The sequence below is a fragment of the Sceloporus undulatus genome, chromosome 9 (assembly GCF_019175285.1).
Source record: "Sceloporus undulatus isolate JIND9_A2432 ecotype Alabama chromosome 9, SceUnd_v1.1, whole genome shotgun sequence".
Lineage (NCBI taxonomy): Eukaryota > Metazoa > Chordata > Lepidosauria > Squamata > Phrynosomatidae > Sceloporus > Sceloporus undulatus.
Window position 1 is genome coordinate 20,952,486 of NC_056530.1, and position 18,839 is coordinate 20,971,324.

Sequence of the window (18,839 nt, forward strand, 5' to 3'; positions counted from 1 at the left end):
TACTTTCAGGCTTGGTTGGAGGATGCTGGGAGTTGCAATCCCCCAAAACAAGAAAGGAGACTAAGGGGAACTGCTGTGGGCCAGAGAGAGATGCTTCCAGGTTTAGATGGGGGATGCTGGGAGTTGCAATCCCTAAAAAGTAAGAAAGTGGAGACTTTGGGGGACTGCAGTGAGAGAGCTGCTTCCTGGGTTGGTTGGTTGGGAGAAGCTGGGAGTTGCAGTCCCCCAAAGGCAGAGAGTGACTCCTCATCCAAGGCGGGGAGGAGGCGGAGTGCGGGGCGGAGCGGAGTCCTCTGGGCGGAGGCTGGCCTTCTTCGGCGGAGGCCTGGAGGGAGGCGATGCGGCTGGAGGCAGCCGGGGCCGGGCCCCTGGTTCCAGGCGGACAGGGAGGCTCCAGCGGCGCCCCTCCAGACGGGGACCAGGCCGCGGGGGCACAGGTAGGGCACTGCGGCTCCCAGGGGACGCTTGGGATCGGAGGGGGGGTGTGTGACTGCACCTCCCAGCATCCACCAGCCACGTTAGGTATAAAGATACTGGGAGCTGAGCTCTGTATATAGGTACTGCAAGTCCCAGCATCCACCAGCCATACTGGGAACTGAGCTCTGGAGGGGGCTGTAGCTCCCAGTATCCTGCAACCTAACTGGGAACTGAGCTCTGCACATGTTGGGGGTTGCAGCTCCCAGCATCCCCCAGCCATGTTGGGGAGGGGAGGGGAATGCTGGGAACTGAGCTCTGTATATGTGGAGGGACTGCAACTCCCAGCATCCACCTGGCATGCTGAGTAAGGGGATACTGGGAAATGAACTCTGTGTGAGTGTGTGGAGGAGACTGCAACTCCCAATATCCACCAGCCATGCTGGGTAGGATAGGGGGATATTGGGAACTGAGCTCTGTATATGTGTGTGGGCTGCTACTACCAGCATTCACCTGCTATTTGGGGATACTTGGAGCTGAGCTGAACTCTCTACATGTGGGGGGACTGGAAATCCCAGCATCCACCAGCCATACTGAGTAGGGGGATAATGGGAACTGAGCTCTGGAGGGGACTGCGGCTCCCAGCACCCACCAGCCATGTTAGGTATAGGGATACTGGTTGCTGAGCTCTGTGCATGTGTAGGGACTACAAGTCCCAGCATCCACCAGCCATACTGGGTAGAGGGATACTGGGAACTGAGCTCAGTATATTTGTGTGTATGTGGGTTAGAGGGGACTGCAAATCCCAGCATCCACCAGCCATACTGGGTAGGGGGATACTAGGAGCGTATAATGTAAAACAACAACATGACATGATTAAAGTATCTCTAAAAGAATACTAACTGGTGTATATAGTTACACGCTGTTGTTGCATTTACTCTTGCTGTCATTTTATTTGCATGTCTTGGTCCATCAAAAGTGAGTCAATGCGTCTTACAGTTGAAATGCACCAAAGGAAAAGAGAGAGAGAACAAATGCAACACACGCAAAAACCATGTCAAGCAGCATCTCTGGCCCTTAACTAAGAGCTAAAGGGATGATCAGATTGGTCTAAATTGGATCCGCAATTGATCCAATCAGTCGGTAAATCACCCCTTATCAAATTCCTTAGAGCAAATGGGAAAGATAACAATGTCGGAGTTAGGCGGGTTTACTATGCCATTGTATTTGATGGGACTTGAGCATCCATGGATTTTATTATCCATGGATGGGGTCCTGGAACCAAACCCCAGTGGAAAACAAATTTTGAGGAACGGGTAGGATATTACTACTACTACTACTACTACTACTACTTAGGTCTGGGTCTAGCTGAAGCAAATCTCTTCATTTTGAGGTAGCTCTGGTGGCTTTTGGCTGTGTTGTGGACAAAAAAACCCACAAAATTGCCCCCCAAATTTAAAAAACTGGTGTTTGGTGGACTTCAGGAGCTGCATTTAGGGGTCCCAAAGGTTGCGTATGGTCTACAGGTCACACTTTCTCCACCCAAGAATTCTGCAGAGACTTTCGGGGCGTCATTAATGTTTGGGGGCTCATGAGGTTGCCATGTGGTACTGGTACAAGTCTATGGAGTGTATCGTATGGATGGAAATTGGAAGTTTAAACGGGGTTTATCCCGTGAACGTCAAACAATTACTATTAAACCACAATTAAGATTTTCACACACAGCGGTTATTATCCTGGGAATAATCAGGCCATAAACAGCAACACATAATTTGTGGGATTTTCCATGATGCCAGCCACAGATGCTGGCGAAACGTCAGGAAGAAACTCTTCTAGAACATGGCCACATAGGCCCAAAAACCCACAACAAAACTAAGTCTCAAATGCTGCTGAAAGACCCAGGAGGACCACTAAGGAGGCAACTTGGTCCAGTGTAGGTCATCTACCAAGGTGACCAAGGCTGTTTCTGTTCCATAATCAGGCCTGAACCTGGATTGGAATGGATCCCGGTAATCCGTTTCATCCAAGAAAGCTTGGAGTTGTGTTGCCATCACTCACGCTAGTACTTTCCTTAGAAGGAGAGGTTAGACGCAGTGATGGCGAACCTATGGCATGCGTGCCAGAGGTGGCACACATGTGCCATCGCCCCAGCACAGAGTTTGCCAGTGTTTGTTGCTAGAAAGCCAGAGGGACATGGCACTTTGCAATAAATAAGTGGGGTTTTTGAGTTGCAGTTTGGGCACTCGGCCTCAAAAAGGTTCACTATCACTGGGTTAGAGACTGGTTGATAGTTACCTAAAGAGATAGGATCCATTGAAGGGGTCCCCCCCAACAAATACAGTCCTTCATACCCACAGACTTTATACCCGGATTCAACTATCTATGTTCATATTCAAAAAGTATATAAATTCCAAATATCAAACCTTGATTTTGCCATTTTATATAAGGGACACCATTGTACTATGCCACTGTATTTAATGGGACTTGAGCATCCACGGATTTTGGGATCCATGGGGGTCCTGGAACCAAACCCCAGCGCATACCAAGGTCCCACTGTATCTTACAATTGCCCCTTTTTGAAAGGCCTTCCAATGTGAATTATTGGCTGGACTTTGAACGTGAGACTTCCAGGAAAAGAACATTTGCTCTGTTCCTTTACTAATATGGAGAAGCTGCCAAAGAAAGAGGCGAACAGACTTTTCCCAATACCAGGCTGAAACTTTGGATTAGAGTATAGATGCAATGCTCTAATCCAGAGAGAGATCAAGGAAAGTATAATTAGCCAAATCTAATTATAACCCAGGAGGTGGCATAATATTTGCAAGTCAACTTTATCTTTTCTCCTTTCACACGGTCTCTTTCTGGCTTCGCTCCAGTTGTTTAATCCAACATAGAGAAGATTTGAGTAACTCAGTGGAATTTAGAGATGTGTTGACTTATCAAGTTGCCCTTGACTTGCATTGGATTTAGACATCCTCTGCACAAGAAGTTGTTCTTTCGCCCATTTGGTTTATGGATGTGTGAAATATTTCCATCGACTTGGAGAGCCGAATACCCAAGTAAAAATAGGTCCACGTTTGCGCATCCTGAACCTTTTGTCAGTTCTTGTCAACAAACAGTCACACTTTCCTGTTTTTCGCCGATGTTTTTCTTAACAAAGGTCATGACGTTTGCAAAATTGCAACGATGAAGAGGGAAACTGACTCTGCGAGATGAAAGTGATTTTTTTAGAATGAGCAAAATGAGCAGGGTTTCCCCAATTGACCCCCCTCTCCTCCTCCAATAGTTCTAGGAAAGTATTGGTTGTAGATTTTAATAATACTTTGAATCTGACTTCTTCAACCCTCATGTTTTTCCTTAATGTAGTACAGTGCCAGTCGGCAGCTTTTGTGCCCGAGTCCAAAGTCAGGTTTTCCTTCCCGATACACGTTGGCGTTCTCTGAACTTTGCTGCTTGCAAGCAGGAATAATGCTTTGTTTGAGTACACATGCCGATATTTGTAGCAGGAGCCCTATCACACCCACTGTTCCAGCATTATGATTCCACTTCAATTGCCATATGAACAGGGCTTTGTATTTTGGGGAGGCGCTGGAGATCTTGTGAGCCATTGTGCCATAATGGTTTGAGAGTTTGACTATGACTTTGGAGCCCAGACCAGGGGTTCAATTCCCTGCTTGGCCGTGAAACCCACATTCTCAGCCTCAGGTGAAGTCAATGGCAAACCTCCGCTGAACACATCTTGCCAAGAAAACCCTACAATAGGGTTGCCATAAATCAGAAATGACTTGAAGGCACACAACAACAACAAAGAAGATTCAACATGTTTTTTAGAGATATTTATTTTTCTCTTCCATACAGCTCTGGTGTCACAACAGACTACACATCCCAGGATTTGCTATGGCAGTTAAAGTAATGTCAAACTGCATGAAGTCTGCAGTGTGGCAGCAGCCTAAGTGCAAACTGCTTTTGTGTTGTGAACTCGGTTTGCATCAGTTGAAATAAGCTAAGGACGAAGGAGCACAGCAGCCATTTTACTTGGTGTGGCTCTATGAAATCCTGGTATTCGTAGTTTTGTGAGAGATTTAGACTTCTCATCCAGAGAGCTCTACTGCCTTCCCAAACTGCAAATCCCAGGATTCCATTTATTGCGTTCCTTTAGGGATGTGCATAGTGCATTTCCTTGCTCATTGTGTCTTCAGTACAGTTGGCCCTCCGTATCCATAGATTCTTTATCCACGGATTCAAGCATCCATGGCTTGTAGATATTTAAAAAAAGAGAGTACAAATTCCAAATAGCAAACTTTGATTTTGCCATTTTATTATAAGGGACACCATTTTACTATGCTGTTGTATTTAGTGGGACTTGAGCATCCCTGGATTTTTGGATCCATGCAGAATCCTGAAACCAAACCCCAGCAGATACTGAGGCTGCATCCACAATGCAGAAATAATCTGGTTTGTCACCACTTTAACTGCTGTGGCTCAATGCTATGAAACTCTGGGAACCGCAGTGACATCTGTTTCACCCAAGGGGAGTACATCATGTTGTTCATGATGATGGGAGCTAGCAAAACAAGTGGGAAAGAAATTACAGTTCTCAGAATTCCATAGCATTGAGCCATAGCAGTCAAAGCAGCGTCAAATTGGATTATTTCTGCAGTGTGGATGCAGCCTGAGAGGACCTTTAGACAGTGATCTGGCTTCCAGACAAGGCTTGGTGCTCTCTGTGCAACTTCCGGGATGCTTCATTTGCTCCAGGTGGAATTGAATGTTCGCTGAGCCAGAGAGGTGTTTCATTTCCTGGCTTTCCAAAGGCAGCCAAGTGTCTGGCTGAGTCACTTTCTCGCTTGCTCATCTTTGCTGGACTTGTGTTTCGACGAGGCACCGAAACCAGTGGAGTTCTCTTGCGGCCGGGAACAGAGCCTCTTGGTTGGAATGACACACTCCCCGGGAAGGGTGATACTTCCCAGGGACTGGTGATACCTGTTTTCCCAACCATGTTGCTGCATTGCTGCTCTCTGTAGTTGTAGCGCTATGGATTGTTTGCACATTGTCTGGTAATTCCCTGAGTGGCATTGGCAGGAGTCTGGATGCTTGGGGGGAAACTTCCATACCTCTTTATCTTCTTCTTTTTAATATGAGAATGGATGTCTTCTATTGTCTGCATTTTCACAGTTCTGTTGCTTAGACTTCTCTATTTATTATCTAGATTAGAATGATAGCGGAGGGGTTTTGCAAATTCTTGGTGCCTTCAGATTTTCCTGTGTACCCAAATGAGTCCTCAAAGGCTGAAAGGAAGGTGTGAGACAGAGTGAACCCACTAATAGAGGCCGAGGCAGAGGAACGGTGGCAAGACTTTCGTTTTCTCTTTTCTGACTCTTTCAGGAGATCTGGGCTGTTGTTTGAACCCTCTCTGCCCCCAGCCTGGGAGCTTTCTCATAGGGCTGGGGGAAGAATTGGTACATCTGTGTCACCCAAAAGGAGAGAACACCTTGTTCGTGATGATGGGAGCTAGCAAAACAAGTGGAAAAGTATGTTGCTTGCATGAGATACATGCACACATCCCCTGCCAGAAAGATCTTTGAACTTTAAACAAAAAATGCCTGCAATCTTGACTACATTATCTTCATATTTACATCTGTATGGTCCCAGGTAATGCAGTATCATCCGGCTGTATCATGTAGACACTCTCCTGCTTCCAAATGAAATCAGAATAGATAGGATGGATGACGTTGTCACCTTGCTTTACGGTGCCAAAGGCCGCTACAATCCTGGTCACATGTGCTGCCCTTTTTAAATGGGAACATAAAGAGCCCAGTCAATTCATGCAGCCAAGCCAAGAATGCTTCCCACATTCCTGCACACATGTTGACTTTCTGGAAGCAGACAGGTGACTGTATGGGTTCACATTATAAGAAAGGACGTCACCAGCCAAATGTTAGGAAAGGCGTTCCTGATGGTAAAGTGCTGTTTGGAGAACGAAGCTGACTCCCTCTTAAGGGGTTGGATGCTTATTTTGGTGGAGGTTTGTAAGCAGAGGTTGGATGGCCACATCTCAGGGATACTTTAGTTGTGGATATGGACATTGGAAGAGGAGGGCAGAGGTGGCTCAAACCCCCACTTAAACTTCCTACTTAAGTTTACTTTGGAGACAACAGATGGGCAGATTTATCTGGAGAGAGATTGCGGTTAGAAGGATGGCAAGTGGGAGGAAATAGAGTTTTTGACCATCTCACTGTTAATAATGCTATCTAAGAATGTTGATCGTTGTTCAGTCCTCTGCAGAGCTTGCATTAACTTGCTCCCTTTTTTTGGAATCTACTCTCCTCCCTGACTTTTGCCACTGTTAGGCCAGGAATTGGAAGCAACTGGAGTTTGGATGTCGGTGATGGATGAGTTTGTTTTCCTGGCCACCATACAAGAGCGGAGGAGTAAATGTTGGGTGGCACAAATATTTGTGTGAGCTGACAAAAGAGATGATAACCATCTCCAAACATGGGGAAAGCTATGGGTGAGACCAAACTTTGGCTTCAGTTACAGAACATGAACTGGGGAAGATTTTTTTTTCACTCCCCTTACCATCCTGGCTAGTGCCCCACATTTGTTATCCATCATAGAGGCCCAACATCCTCCTTTTCCAGGACATGTCCTACATTTCAACTTTCTGTCCAGGAGGAATTTTCAAGTTATTCTGCATTTTGAGCATGACTGAGAAGCATGAATTTACATTGATATGTTTTTAGCTTTTGTATTTGGAATGTCCTACGTTTTCTTTGAATGCCCAACATTTTGCGGTGCCTTGTCCTCCTTTGCGGTTGTGACGTCTGGTCACCCTGCAGTGGGTCCTATCCTGATCGTCCCGTTTAATGATGGCAGTGGATACAGGGAGAAGAACATATATTTCAGTGTATTTCTTTTGGCACAAAAGCATCTAAGGCTATGGGATCCTAGGATTTGTAGTTTACTGTGGCACTGTAAAAGTGGTGTCAAACTGCATTAATTCAGCCCTACTTTCTTCTTGCCAGCCAAAGAGCAAGAGCCAACTTACAAAACCCCTGCCTCAATCTTTTGTTTGTGTTCTCCCTCTTTTCTCTCTCTTTCTCGCTCTGTCTGCTTTTGCTGTCATGGAACATTTCTTGCAAGACTTCCTCCCTTGTCAGCCTGCAGGCATCATTGCTTGCTTGTGCCCTTTCCTTCTCTTCTTCCCCAGCCCCTACCTCCCTCGTTTCAGAAAAAGGGAAGGGCATCACATGGTGTAAATATTATGCCGTGGGGCGTGCGTGTGTGTATATGTGTGTGGGGAGTGGCGTGAGAAGCTCATAAAAAGCCACGTCGTGTTCCTGCTCAGAGAGGATTATGCGTACGCTTGCTCTCAGTCCAGAACTGGGACTGTTCAGTGTCAGCCTTGGGGAGGCCATGAGAATGCTGGACGGGGGCTCTTTTCGGGTGAGTACCCTCCTATGGCTTCTTCTGGTGCTTCCTTTTTATGGCCGGACATGACACTAGTGGACCAGGGCCATGTGGCCAGGAGCGAGGCAGACCTTTGGACATTTATTTGGGCAGAGAGTTGTTTGCAAAGCAAAAGAGAAGGTGTGATCTCTGGCTTCTCCACTCCTTCTCTCTATGCACAAGCCATGCTTATGTGGCATTGTGTTACCCAGAGGACTTTTCCTTCAGATGCCCTCCATAGACTGTGGAACGGCCTGCCCCCCAAAATTTTGCCAGCAGCTGGGGATGCTATTTTTGAGTTTAAAACAGCATGGACCACTTTGTCTCCCATTCTTATTGTAAGCAGTTACTAAATGCTTCCAATCTAAAGCAGTTGCATGGTGGATAGGAAACATGAATGGTAATACTGTACATAGCAATATCATTATTATGACATTATTGTGCTCTATAGATAAAGTGGAGTGAAGAATCCATTATTTTCAAATGACAAAAAGTAGAAATGCTACAAGGAACTCAGTCAGGAAAGGAGTTCTGGAAGTCAGTATGTTTGTCTTGTTGTGTGCGGTTTTGGTTTTTGTAGATTTGGAAGATTAAGATATCATTATATGTGTATAGTGCAGATTGTAATCTGCTTGGAATCCCAATTTTGGGGGGAAAGTGGAATACAAATAAATATAATAGTGTACTGCATCATCCAAAATTTGTAACCGTGATACCTTTATTGGACCAGCCAAAATGCACATTGTACATGTTGCAAGCTTTGGAAGCTCCACTGGCTTCTTCATCAGGCAAGGTGTTAAAAGCCTTGCCTGATGAAGAAACCAGTGGAGCCTCAAAAGCTTGCTCATGTATAATGTGCATTTTGGTTGGTCCAATAACGGTATCACTGCTTTGTGGATTTAGGGATATGTAATACTATGCTACATAGCCATCACGGCTACCCCTGGATATGTTATATGTGTACTGTTATGATAACCAGTGTTGCCCGTTGTTATATGATGTTTCTCTGAATTTTGTTTCGTTTTGACTTGTTTTAATGAATGAATTAAAAAAAAAACCCCAGCACTAATGATCAGTCTTTTTTAGCAGGCTTATCCAGATGATTTTAAATCATGAGTTTTAAAAGCATGAATCAATTGCTTTTAATAGGTTTTTAATGCTCTTTGAACTGAATGCTAAGTATTTTTCAAGTGATGTTATGTGTCCAATCAGTTGTAGTTTAATCTGTTGTTGTTCCCTGCCTTGATCCATATGGATAGGTTATTAAAAAATAAATAGAATTATTATCATTACATATTCCTATTATTTTTTTATTCAGCTGTTTTCACTGGCTTCTGCATGAGGTTGTTGTTCTCTGGCCTGGAAGCCATGCTCTAGACATGTCCAGGACAGCTGTAGTTACTTAGCAAAATGGAAAACGCACTCTGCATATGATCAGAGGTAGTCTCTCCTTGTGGCATATTCAGGCTCTGGAAATTGTGGTGAAGGCAGATTGAATTCTTTTCTCTCCTCGCCCCTTATGTCATAATGACTAGAGTCTTGCATAATGTGTCCCGCAGCTGTGTCATGGGAATGTGACCACACAGAATTTTGTCTGTGTGGTTGCTTGACATTTCCAGTCTAAACAAAAGAGCAGTATAAAATATATACATTCCCGAAAGCAAACCTTGATTTTGCCATTTTATGTATTTTCTATGCCATTGCATTGAATGGGACTTGAGCATCCATGGATTTTGTTATCCATGAGGGGTTCTGGAACCAAATCCCAGTAGATAACAAGGGCCCACTGTATTTGTATCCAACAGTCTTGGGCTTCTGAAATTGAGCCATTGGTGACCCCCATTTTCCCCCCAGTTGCTGCTAGTGTGCCTCAGTTTCCCCCTGTGTAAATGCTTTGCTCCAGCTTCTCCCATCCCTAGTAGCTTGGCCCATTGCTGCTTGTTTTCAAAACACAGGTGGAAAACTTGGCATCGGCCGTTCCTTGGCGCTGCCCGCAGCCTGTCCTTTGCCAAACCTACCAAACCTGTCAGGACAGGTGGAAACGCTGAGGTTTCTCTTGTTGTCATTTCCCGTGAAGATCATTCTCTGCTTTTACGCTCACCGCTGTTTTGGTGATAGCCAACCTACAAAGCAGCTGTGGGTTTGCAGCGGAGGACCGACTTTGTGAAGAGAGGAAGACGGGTGACAGAGCAAAAGATAGTTTGAGGCAAGGCGACAAACTAGCTTTAGAAGAGTGAACTTTTGGGAGAGAGAGTTTGGGGCTTAGTAGGCTAGGAAGGTGACTTTTCTGAGCCTTAAAGGCGATGGGATGATTCTGTGGTGAGTATCCAAGAAGGGAAGGCATAATGCACAAAGCTGCAATTCCCATTTCCAAAAGAGATCTGTTTTTCCTTTCTGCTATTCTGTTCTGTTCAGGAATGTAAGAAATTGTGGTTGTGCGCATTATGCTTTCCTCTCTGTGCATTGCGTTACTGGATTAAATGTCATTTAGGCAACCAAGGAAAGAAGCTGACAAGGAAGAGATAATATCTCTATGCAAAAACAATAGCTGGACACTTGTTGAGCCACCCAAAACCAAGGGTTTAAGATAAAGGAAGATGCAGAAGGGGATGCTCAATGCTACAACATGATCCCTGAGAAGGTGTTGACTCTAGATCCTTGGTTGATAGAGAGAAAAATATTCTGTGTATGCTCAGAGGTACCTTGTCTGTATCCTAATTTATATCTGTCAGGACTGGAACCCTGGGACTGAATCTTGGCTGAAGATTTAATCCCTGGTTGTTTTGAACTGGGAGAAAGGGAGTAGACCCTTGCCAAGGTGCTTGTCCTACAGTCCATAGAGAAAGAGAGTTGTGTCCTCCCTTCAGGCCCAATATCCCTTGGCTTCCTTGTTTTTGTATTGATGGTGACCAACCCTGCCATTTTGGGAAGGAAAACAAAGGGTGCTTTTGAGCATGCACAGATTGCCACGAACACCTTCCACGACCAGCTCTGTGCCACCTGGGTAGAAGAAAGCTTGGCTTCTCAGCAGGTACGAATCATAGCAAATTTATCAGCCTTGGAAACTCTGCACCTTGGTGGATTTTTGCTTTTGAGCTGCGGTTAAGTCAGCAAAACCACAAGAGGTGTTTGCAGTGGAAACTCTGTGTCACGCTGTGGTTTTTAGTTGCTGGTGATAGCAGGGAGGGGCAGAGGAGACTTTCCACAATGAGATGCCTCCAGCATAAGAGTGGATGGGTATTTATGAGCCAGGAAGGTAAAACCTGGAAAAAATTGACCTTACTAGGGAAGGTGAACAAGGGCTTAAACCTCCGAAGGTGTGTGTGCAAAGAACCCAACAATCCTGCTCACATGTTGCTTGTTGGAGAAGAGGGAACGGAGTAGGGCCTTTTCAGCAGCATCTCCAAGACGTTGCAACAATGGGAAGTGTGTCAGAAAAGTGCATTTTTCACACAGAATATATCCCAGGCTATGAAAATTATTGCCTGCCTAGAGTTCTGTATGCCAGGGTCTCCTGACATCTAAGAAGTTGTTATTTACCATTTCTGAATATGGTCTCCATCCTTACCTCTGCCTTCCAAAAAGCCGCACTGCCTCTCGGTTTCACCATATGTGTGGGGCTGCTTGGTTATCAGCAGGTAACACTGTGTGGTTGTGACCTCTTTTTTGTCGCTGTAAAGGAGAGATACAGTTCTTGAATCATTCTTCACCCACTGGAAACTTGGAGATAACAGTTCCTTGTAGCTGATCAGCATATCTTCTAGGGCAGCTCAGAAAGAGGGGAGGAACTGGCTTGGGTGGAAGGTGAACGCCAACCCTTCTGGGGCACCAGTTTGGTCCAGTGGATTGAACATACACCTGGAATAACACTAGTTGCAAACTACTGCCAAATGGACATGATAAAGAAACAATGCAGGAGGGGAATAAGCTTGAAATATAGTTTGGAAGGGGAAATACCTTGCTGTTGTTATTTGACTTGAACTTATGGCGGCCGCATGAATGAGAGACCTCCAAGATCCCTGGTCATTGGCTTCTTTGAATGAGTCTAGCCACCTGCAATGCAGGCGCCAGTACAATTGATGGTTGTTGTTGTGTGGCTTCAAGTCGGTTCTGACGTATGGTGACCCTATCACAGGGCTTTCTTGGCAAGGTTTGTCCAGAAGAGGTTTGCTTTTATTTTCCTAGGAGGCTGAGAGAATGGAAATAGTTCTTTCTCCAGATTCTAGGGAGTTCTGCCACAGCAGCCCAAAGCCTTAGTCTCAATACCAAAGTATTAAGTCTCCAAAGTGCTGGAGAGGGAACTCAAGTGTCCTGACTCAAGTTTCTATCCTCCTAGCTAAATTCCTGTTACATTTGGGTGTGTGCCTTGTGCTTTGTTCTCTGCCTGTCTTTCAGGTCTGTCCATTTTGTGCCTCTGTTTTGTGTGGGCTATGAAGGATTGGCATGGGTCTATTTTAGTTCTGGGCCATGTGGTGCTCTGGGGAAGATGGTAAAATGGCATGTATGGTGGTGGTAGGGTTCAGAACAGGGTCTTCTTCTCTTTTGGGCTCTTTAGTGTCAACTCTTTTGAGGATGTAGGAATAAAAGAAGTTGCTGGAACTATTGAAATGCCATTGGAGCCAAATCCTTCCAGCTGAGTGATCTCTAGATGCGATGAGGGTGGCGGTCAGTTGGCAACAGCTGGTGCCCTTCTTGGGCACCGCATGATGCCCGGACAGCTGCCATAACTCACACTTGATCGTTCCAATTCAGCACTTGAGAGTTATAGCGCTCCAAAGAATAGCTGTCAAGTTTATGAGTGTGCTTTGAACTGAGAAGAACCTGGCTCATTGGCTGGCCGATCTCTGTGCCACCGCCTTGGGCTGACATGGCTACCTAAAGAGTTTATGAAGTGGGGGGTGCATGGGGCACTGATAAGTAGGGGCTGAAGTGTGGGGATCGTTTCCATTGAAGAGGGAGCCTGTTAGGAGGAAAGAATCTAAAGGCCTTCAACTTGATAGTTTATTCAGTTGTTTTCTTAATAACTTTCTCATATATATCTATATCTGTATGTGTGGGTGTTTAACATATCCTGGTTTTAATGATTTGTAAGCTGTCTCGAGTCCCAGTACTGGAGAAATGGGATATAAATGGAAAGTGAGTACAAGGAGAGGGCCTTCTTGGTGGCTACTCCCAGATTTTGAAACCTAGGGAGACCAGGATGGCTCCATCCTTGCTCACCTTCTGCCAGCAAATTAATACCTTTTTATGCCATCAGGCTTCTAGATCCTGACTAGGATAGGCTTTAATTGTTTGCTGTGCCGTTTTATGGTTTCTATATTTTCTTCGAATGAGTTTCAGTGTTTGTAATTTCATAAATTGTTTCATTGTCTTATAAGCCACGTTTATATTCATACTTTTCCTGAAGGCTTTGTGTGGTTTTTCAATCTCTTGCCAGCTGCCTTGACCGCCCTTAGCAGAAAGGCAGGTAAACGTAAATGGATATAATAATCATAGGAGGCAGTGAAAGACCACAAGATTGCAGTCCTTGCACGGTTGAGCACAGTGTGCTGCTCTTTGGACTCAATGGAGGAGTCATCATGGAGGAGGCGGGGGACAGATAGGGAGACATCCTGTGCTATTTCAGAGCGGTCCACGATGAGTCAGTCCTCAAATGACATGCTTCATGGACCAGCCAGCGGCTTAAGCAATACATCTCCCGAGAGCCCTGGCCATGATTGAGTAGTGTCTTTTCTGATTCATTCCTCATCCTGGTGACTCAAGAATTCTTTCCCCTACAAAATATTTAACTTGTGGGCTTCTTCCTTTCCTCTTTGGACCGTGCTCAGAGAGCTGAGAATCCGTAAAGGCTGCTGCCACACTGCAGAAATAAAGCAGTTTGACACCACTTTAACTTCCACGGCTCAATGCTATGGAATTCAGGGATCTGTAGTTTCTAGTTACCATAGTGCATTGAGAAGGAAAGCTAAATCTCAAAAAACGACAATCCCAGACCTCCATAGTATTGAGCCATGGCAGTTAAAGTGGTGTCAGACTGCCTGAGTGAGATTCTCTATCCGTGCATCACTTTTGCTCTGATCAGTTTCTGCTCCCAGACTTTGGAGATCCCTCCTTTTTGAGTCTTTGCTTTCCTTCTGCCAGCAAAATAAAATATTCTTGTGTCCTTAGACTTTTTAAAACTGCCTGGGATGGGCTCTTTACGGTGTGCTGTCCTGTGGCTAGTGTCATTTCATGAATATTAATGTTTTTAACTTCACAAATTGACTTTTAAACAGATTTTATACTTGTATGTTTTTGTATAGTTTTTAATCTGTATTGCTTTTAAATATATTGGAAGATGCCTTGAGTCCCGTTATTGTGAGAAAGGCAGGATATACATGAATAAAACAGTATCGATGTTTGATCCACAGAACAAGCCGTGGAAGAAGCTGAAAAACATGGTGCATTGGTCCCCCTGTGTTGTCTCCTTCCGAAAACGCTACCCATGGGTGCAACTTGCTGGCCATGCAGGTAAGCAATGGTAAAAAGTGTTTGTCAAGAACAAGGAGACAACAGTGTGCATTTGGGAGTATGAACATGCTGATCTGGACTCAGCATCCTCCTGAATATCTGGGGGCGGGGGCGGGGGGGGGGGAAACCCATACTCCACAGCAGGATTTCTCTACCTGGAACCAGGGTATTCCATGAGAGACTTCAACTGAAACACATTTTTTTTAGCTGTAGAGAATGCACAACATACTTTCTGAAAAATATTTCAAGGGTTCTTCCAGTGTTAAGGAAAAAAAAGGCTGAGAAGGGCTGCTCTTGAGGCAGTTCCAAGCGCCTGGAGCTCTGTGCCATCTTACCTCCACTCTCTGTTTCTGAAGGGAACTTCAAGGCCGGTGATTTTGGACGTATCCTGAAGAAGTATTGCCCCAGCGAGCAGAAGTGTCTAGAATGTCTGGTGTGCGATGCTCTCCAGCCATATGTCCCAGCATACTTTGGGGTGGTGGAGCATGATGGCGAGACCTATATCCAGATGGAGGATTTACTGGCTGGCTTTGATGGCCCATCCATCATGGACTGCAAAATGGGAATTCGGTGAGGCTGCTTCCCCCATCCTTTTTCAGCTTGTGGGGGTATCAGGAGAGACTATCTAGCTTTCTCCTTCCCAAGGAGGAGGGGGTCTGTACGCTGCACTCCTACCGGTGCTTGACGTTGGTCTTCTTTCTTCCCTACCTCTTTTGTAGGACATACCTTGAGGAGGAATTGGAGAAGGCGAGGCAGCAGCCCTGTCCACGCCAGGACATGTATGACAAGATGGTGGCCATCGATCCGGCAGCTCCCACACCAGAGGAGCATGCCCAGCGGGGCGTCCTGAAACCTCGCTACATGCAGTGGAGGGAGACGCTTAGCTCCACTACCACCCTCGGGTTTCGTATCGAGGGCATCAAGGTGAGAACCAGCAGGCATTGTTGTGTGTAGGGTTGGAAAAGCAACACTAATGAAAACACTCCCATTAAACCAAGAAAAGGAGTAAGAACCTAAAATAAAGTTTAACAAGAAAATGTAAAAGTGGATTGCAAGTTGTACTAAAAGCCTTTTCCTTAAAACAGCAAGTTAAAACATCCTAGGCTGGCATGTCTCTTTGTTATGGATAACTTCAAACCTTGAAAGTAAAGTACAGTTTTATGGTTTGCATTCCTTATTTCCCTTCTGTTTGCCTGACTTTTCTGCCCTTTTCTCTCTGCCTTCAGAAGGCTGATGGAACCTGCAACACCAGCTTTAAGAAGACCCGGCAACCAGAGCAAGTGATCCAGGCTTTCTGGGACTTTGTAGATGGTGATAAAAGCACTCTGGTAAGCAGCTTGATAGCACTGTATAAGTTGGCGCTTGGTGGTATTTCCATCAGTGGGAAACTGGAACTTCTATAAGGGTTGGCATCAACTGCTTTCCTGAGCCATGTTGGAAAGGATGTGAGAACAGGGCCAGGAATTGCATCATTTCACTTACTGTGATGCACAGCTTGTTCTCTTGGCCTGTACCATCCTGCCAAAAGAGAAGCTCTCTCATGTAGGTTTCTTTTTACCAAATGTTCTCACTGAGGGTAGGTGCTGCATCACGTTGCCATCTTCTGCAAAGCCCTCACTCATCTGCTCTCAAATCCCTTGCACATTCGTTTCACTATGGGCAGATTAGAGGCAGAATTAACAAGGAACAGCAGCTACTTTCATGCCACATCAGACCTTTGGTTTGCTGAGTCCAGTGTTGTCACCTTAGACTGGCAGTGACTCTCCAGGGTCTCTTTTACTGGGACAATGGAAGTTTTGCACCTTGCTTTCCTGGTTCTTGAAGGAAATGCATAAAGAAATTTCAGCACCAAATCATGGCCTCCCCTAACTGTTCAGCAGGCCATGGATCCCACTGATTCTGAAATGGGTTGATCAGAGTAGGAGGAAACAAATGGTTCGATCATTTATTTTTTTACTAGTTGAACTCACATCCTGGCATTCACCCCTGAGCTTAAAATGGAATCTGTGACTTCTCCTTTCCTTCTCCCCTTGTCCTAACAGCAGCTCTAGGTGCTTTAAGTTGCCTTGTTTGCTAATGTGGTGTCATATTTCCTTTCCCCCCCAGAAAAGCTACCTGGAGCGGCTCAAGGAAGTGAAGGTGGCGCTCGAACAGTCAGAGTTCTTCAAGGTGCATGAGGTGGGTTTCTTTTTTCTCAGTAAAGGTGGAACTTCTCAAAGGGATGGGGTTAAAAGCCACACTGCTGAGCTATGCAGAATATTTAGCCAGCATAGTGATTGTAATTTTCCTATGGTCTCCTTGCCCTTAAACCTAGAAGGCCTTGCACCTTCCTAACCATTGCTGAGTTTTCCGTCTCTTGCTTTCAGGTGGTTGGCAGCTCCCTGCTCTTTGTCCATGACCACACAGGGCTGGCTCGGGTTTGGATGATCGACTTTGGCAAGACTGTCCCACTTCCAGAAAAACAGACACTGACACACCGGTTGCCATGGGTGGAAGGCAACCGGGAGGATGGCTACTTGTGGGGCTTGGACAATCTCATTGCAATCTTGGAGAGCATGCTAGGAGAGTGAGCAAGCTGTAGTAAAGGACACAGAGCTCTGACAAAAGCAGATAAGACAAGACTGATTGCTTGGTCCCAGCGACTTTGCCTCTAATTTATTCAGCCAGATATGCTACCACCAAACCTGGGGAAGCCCCGAAAAAGTCTGGAGTAGAACTGGAAAGCAGTGTTGCCACCACAGAAGAACCTTCAGCTCTCAGAGGTGCCCCAGAGGCAGTCACTTTGTGAAAGGCCCTGGTTTTGCACAACCAGAGTTGTTGCTTCTTCAAGTTAATGACTGTATCAACGAACATCTAGTTAAGACGCTAACTCTGCTCTGGGGTCACCGTCTCTCTTGGCAGCTGCTGTGTGAGATTTAAAGAGGAGACTGCAAGACAAACATTGCTCCAGGAACCAAAACTGAGTGGAGGCTCTAAGCGTACCCAGTTTAGAGGCATCTGTTACTAGGATGCTGAATGTAGCATTTCTGAAAAAAGAATGTCTTAAGAGATGTCTTAAGAAGGTGGAAAGCAAAAGGGATGGAATTTATTTAAAGCTGTTCCCCAACTAAGCCTCACCTTTGTCAAAATGTCATCTGGACAAATGGGTGGTTTCTCTTCTGGGGGAGCTACTGTATAACTTTCCTGACACTTTCAAAATTTACTCTTCAACAAGACAGAACCAAAATGCTTGTTTTGCAATCTGATGTCTGAGATGTGGTTGGTTTAAAAAAAGAATTATGTTGACAATGGCCAGGATGCCTGTTTTATGGTGCTGACTATATGATGGTATTAACAAGCAGTAATCTCTTGGGAAGAGTTTACCCGCAGGGCTTCTGTCAGTGGGCAACAGAAGCTCCATTGCAAACCACTGGAAAAGAGTGTTCCCTCATTGTTACTATGTTTTGGGTTTGTTTGGATTTCTTTTGTAAATGTTGAGATGTAAAACTTTTTTTAAAGGGACGTTACTGAGCAAAATGTGTGCAGTACCTTTTTGTTTTCTTTCAGAGTAATATCCTGGACTTTGTGTTTGAGCAAGGAAGAGAAAATCTTTAGATGATGGTGTGCCTTCTAGAGTTTCGGCTATACTGAAGGCCAGGTAGCCCAACCCCTGAGTTGCCCTGGGAAGACACTGTAGGTCTCTCTGTATTGCTCCAATTGTCTTGTTTCCTTTACATTATTGCAAATGTGTGTGTGTGGTTTACACATGCACATATATACCACACAGTACTGAAACCAAGGGACCACTGAGACCAGGTCCTTGGCAAATGCTGTGCACAAGAGAGCACTGAGAAAGTCCTACGGCTGAATAGACCAGACAAAACTTCTGCCTCTGTAAGACTAACTAAAGCAGGGGCGGACAACTACAGCATGCCCAAGGGGCTACCTTTATACCTGCAAACTTTTGGGGACTTCATGGACTACCAAAAAATAAAATGGAAAGCCCTGAAATGGCTGGAAGTCCACTTCTCATTCTGAACATTTGGTATTTTTGATGTTAAACAGTACTGTCTTGAAATCAACCTAAAATGTAAGTTGTTGCATCTGGACACTTCTGGAAGCAACTATTCACCTTTTTTGGCCAAAAAAAGGGTCAGTCTGGGCATTCTGGAAGTGCTGCGGGCCACAAAAACATCCTTGGGAGCCACATGTGCCCCCAGGTCCCACTTTGCCTAATACTGAGATAAGCTTGTGAGTGTGTCCTTTCTCTAGACCACACTACTGTCAGCCACTCCTTGTTTGTGTTGACTTTCATTGTCCTTGCTGGGAAGGAGTGGTAGGTGACCGTCACCCTGGCGCTAAACTCTGGATGGAACAGGGAAGGTGAAGATATTTTAAGAAGAGGCCACAAAAGATGCTTGTTTCCTGTCGCCACAATCAGACACTGTGCCAAGGAAAGGTGGCAGAATGGGACAATGGCAGCGGCA

At 45.3% G+C, this 18,839-nt stretch overlaps 1 protein-coding gene across 1 annotated transcript; it reads left to right on the forward strand.

The window, feature by feature from the left end:
* Positions 1–309: 309 nt before the first annotated feature.
* ITPKC (inositol-trisphosphate 3-kinase C) lies at positions 310–17,883 on the forward strand. The gene is made up of 7 exons (XM_042440762.1): positions 310–437; positions 14,274–14,373; positions 14,730–14,943; positions 15,093–15,297; positions 15,600–15,701; positions 16,480–16,551; positions 16,740–17,883. Exons 1-7 carry the CDS (start codon positions 339–341, stop codon positions 16,941–16,943), a joined length of 996 nt encoding a protein of 331 aa, XP_042296696.1. The 5' UTR covers positions 310–338; the 3' UTR covers positions 16,944–17,883.
* The last annotated feature ends 956 nt before the right edge of the window (positions 17,884–18,839 follow it).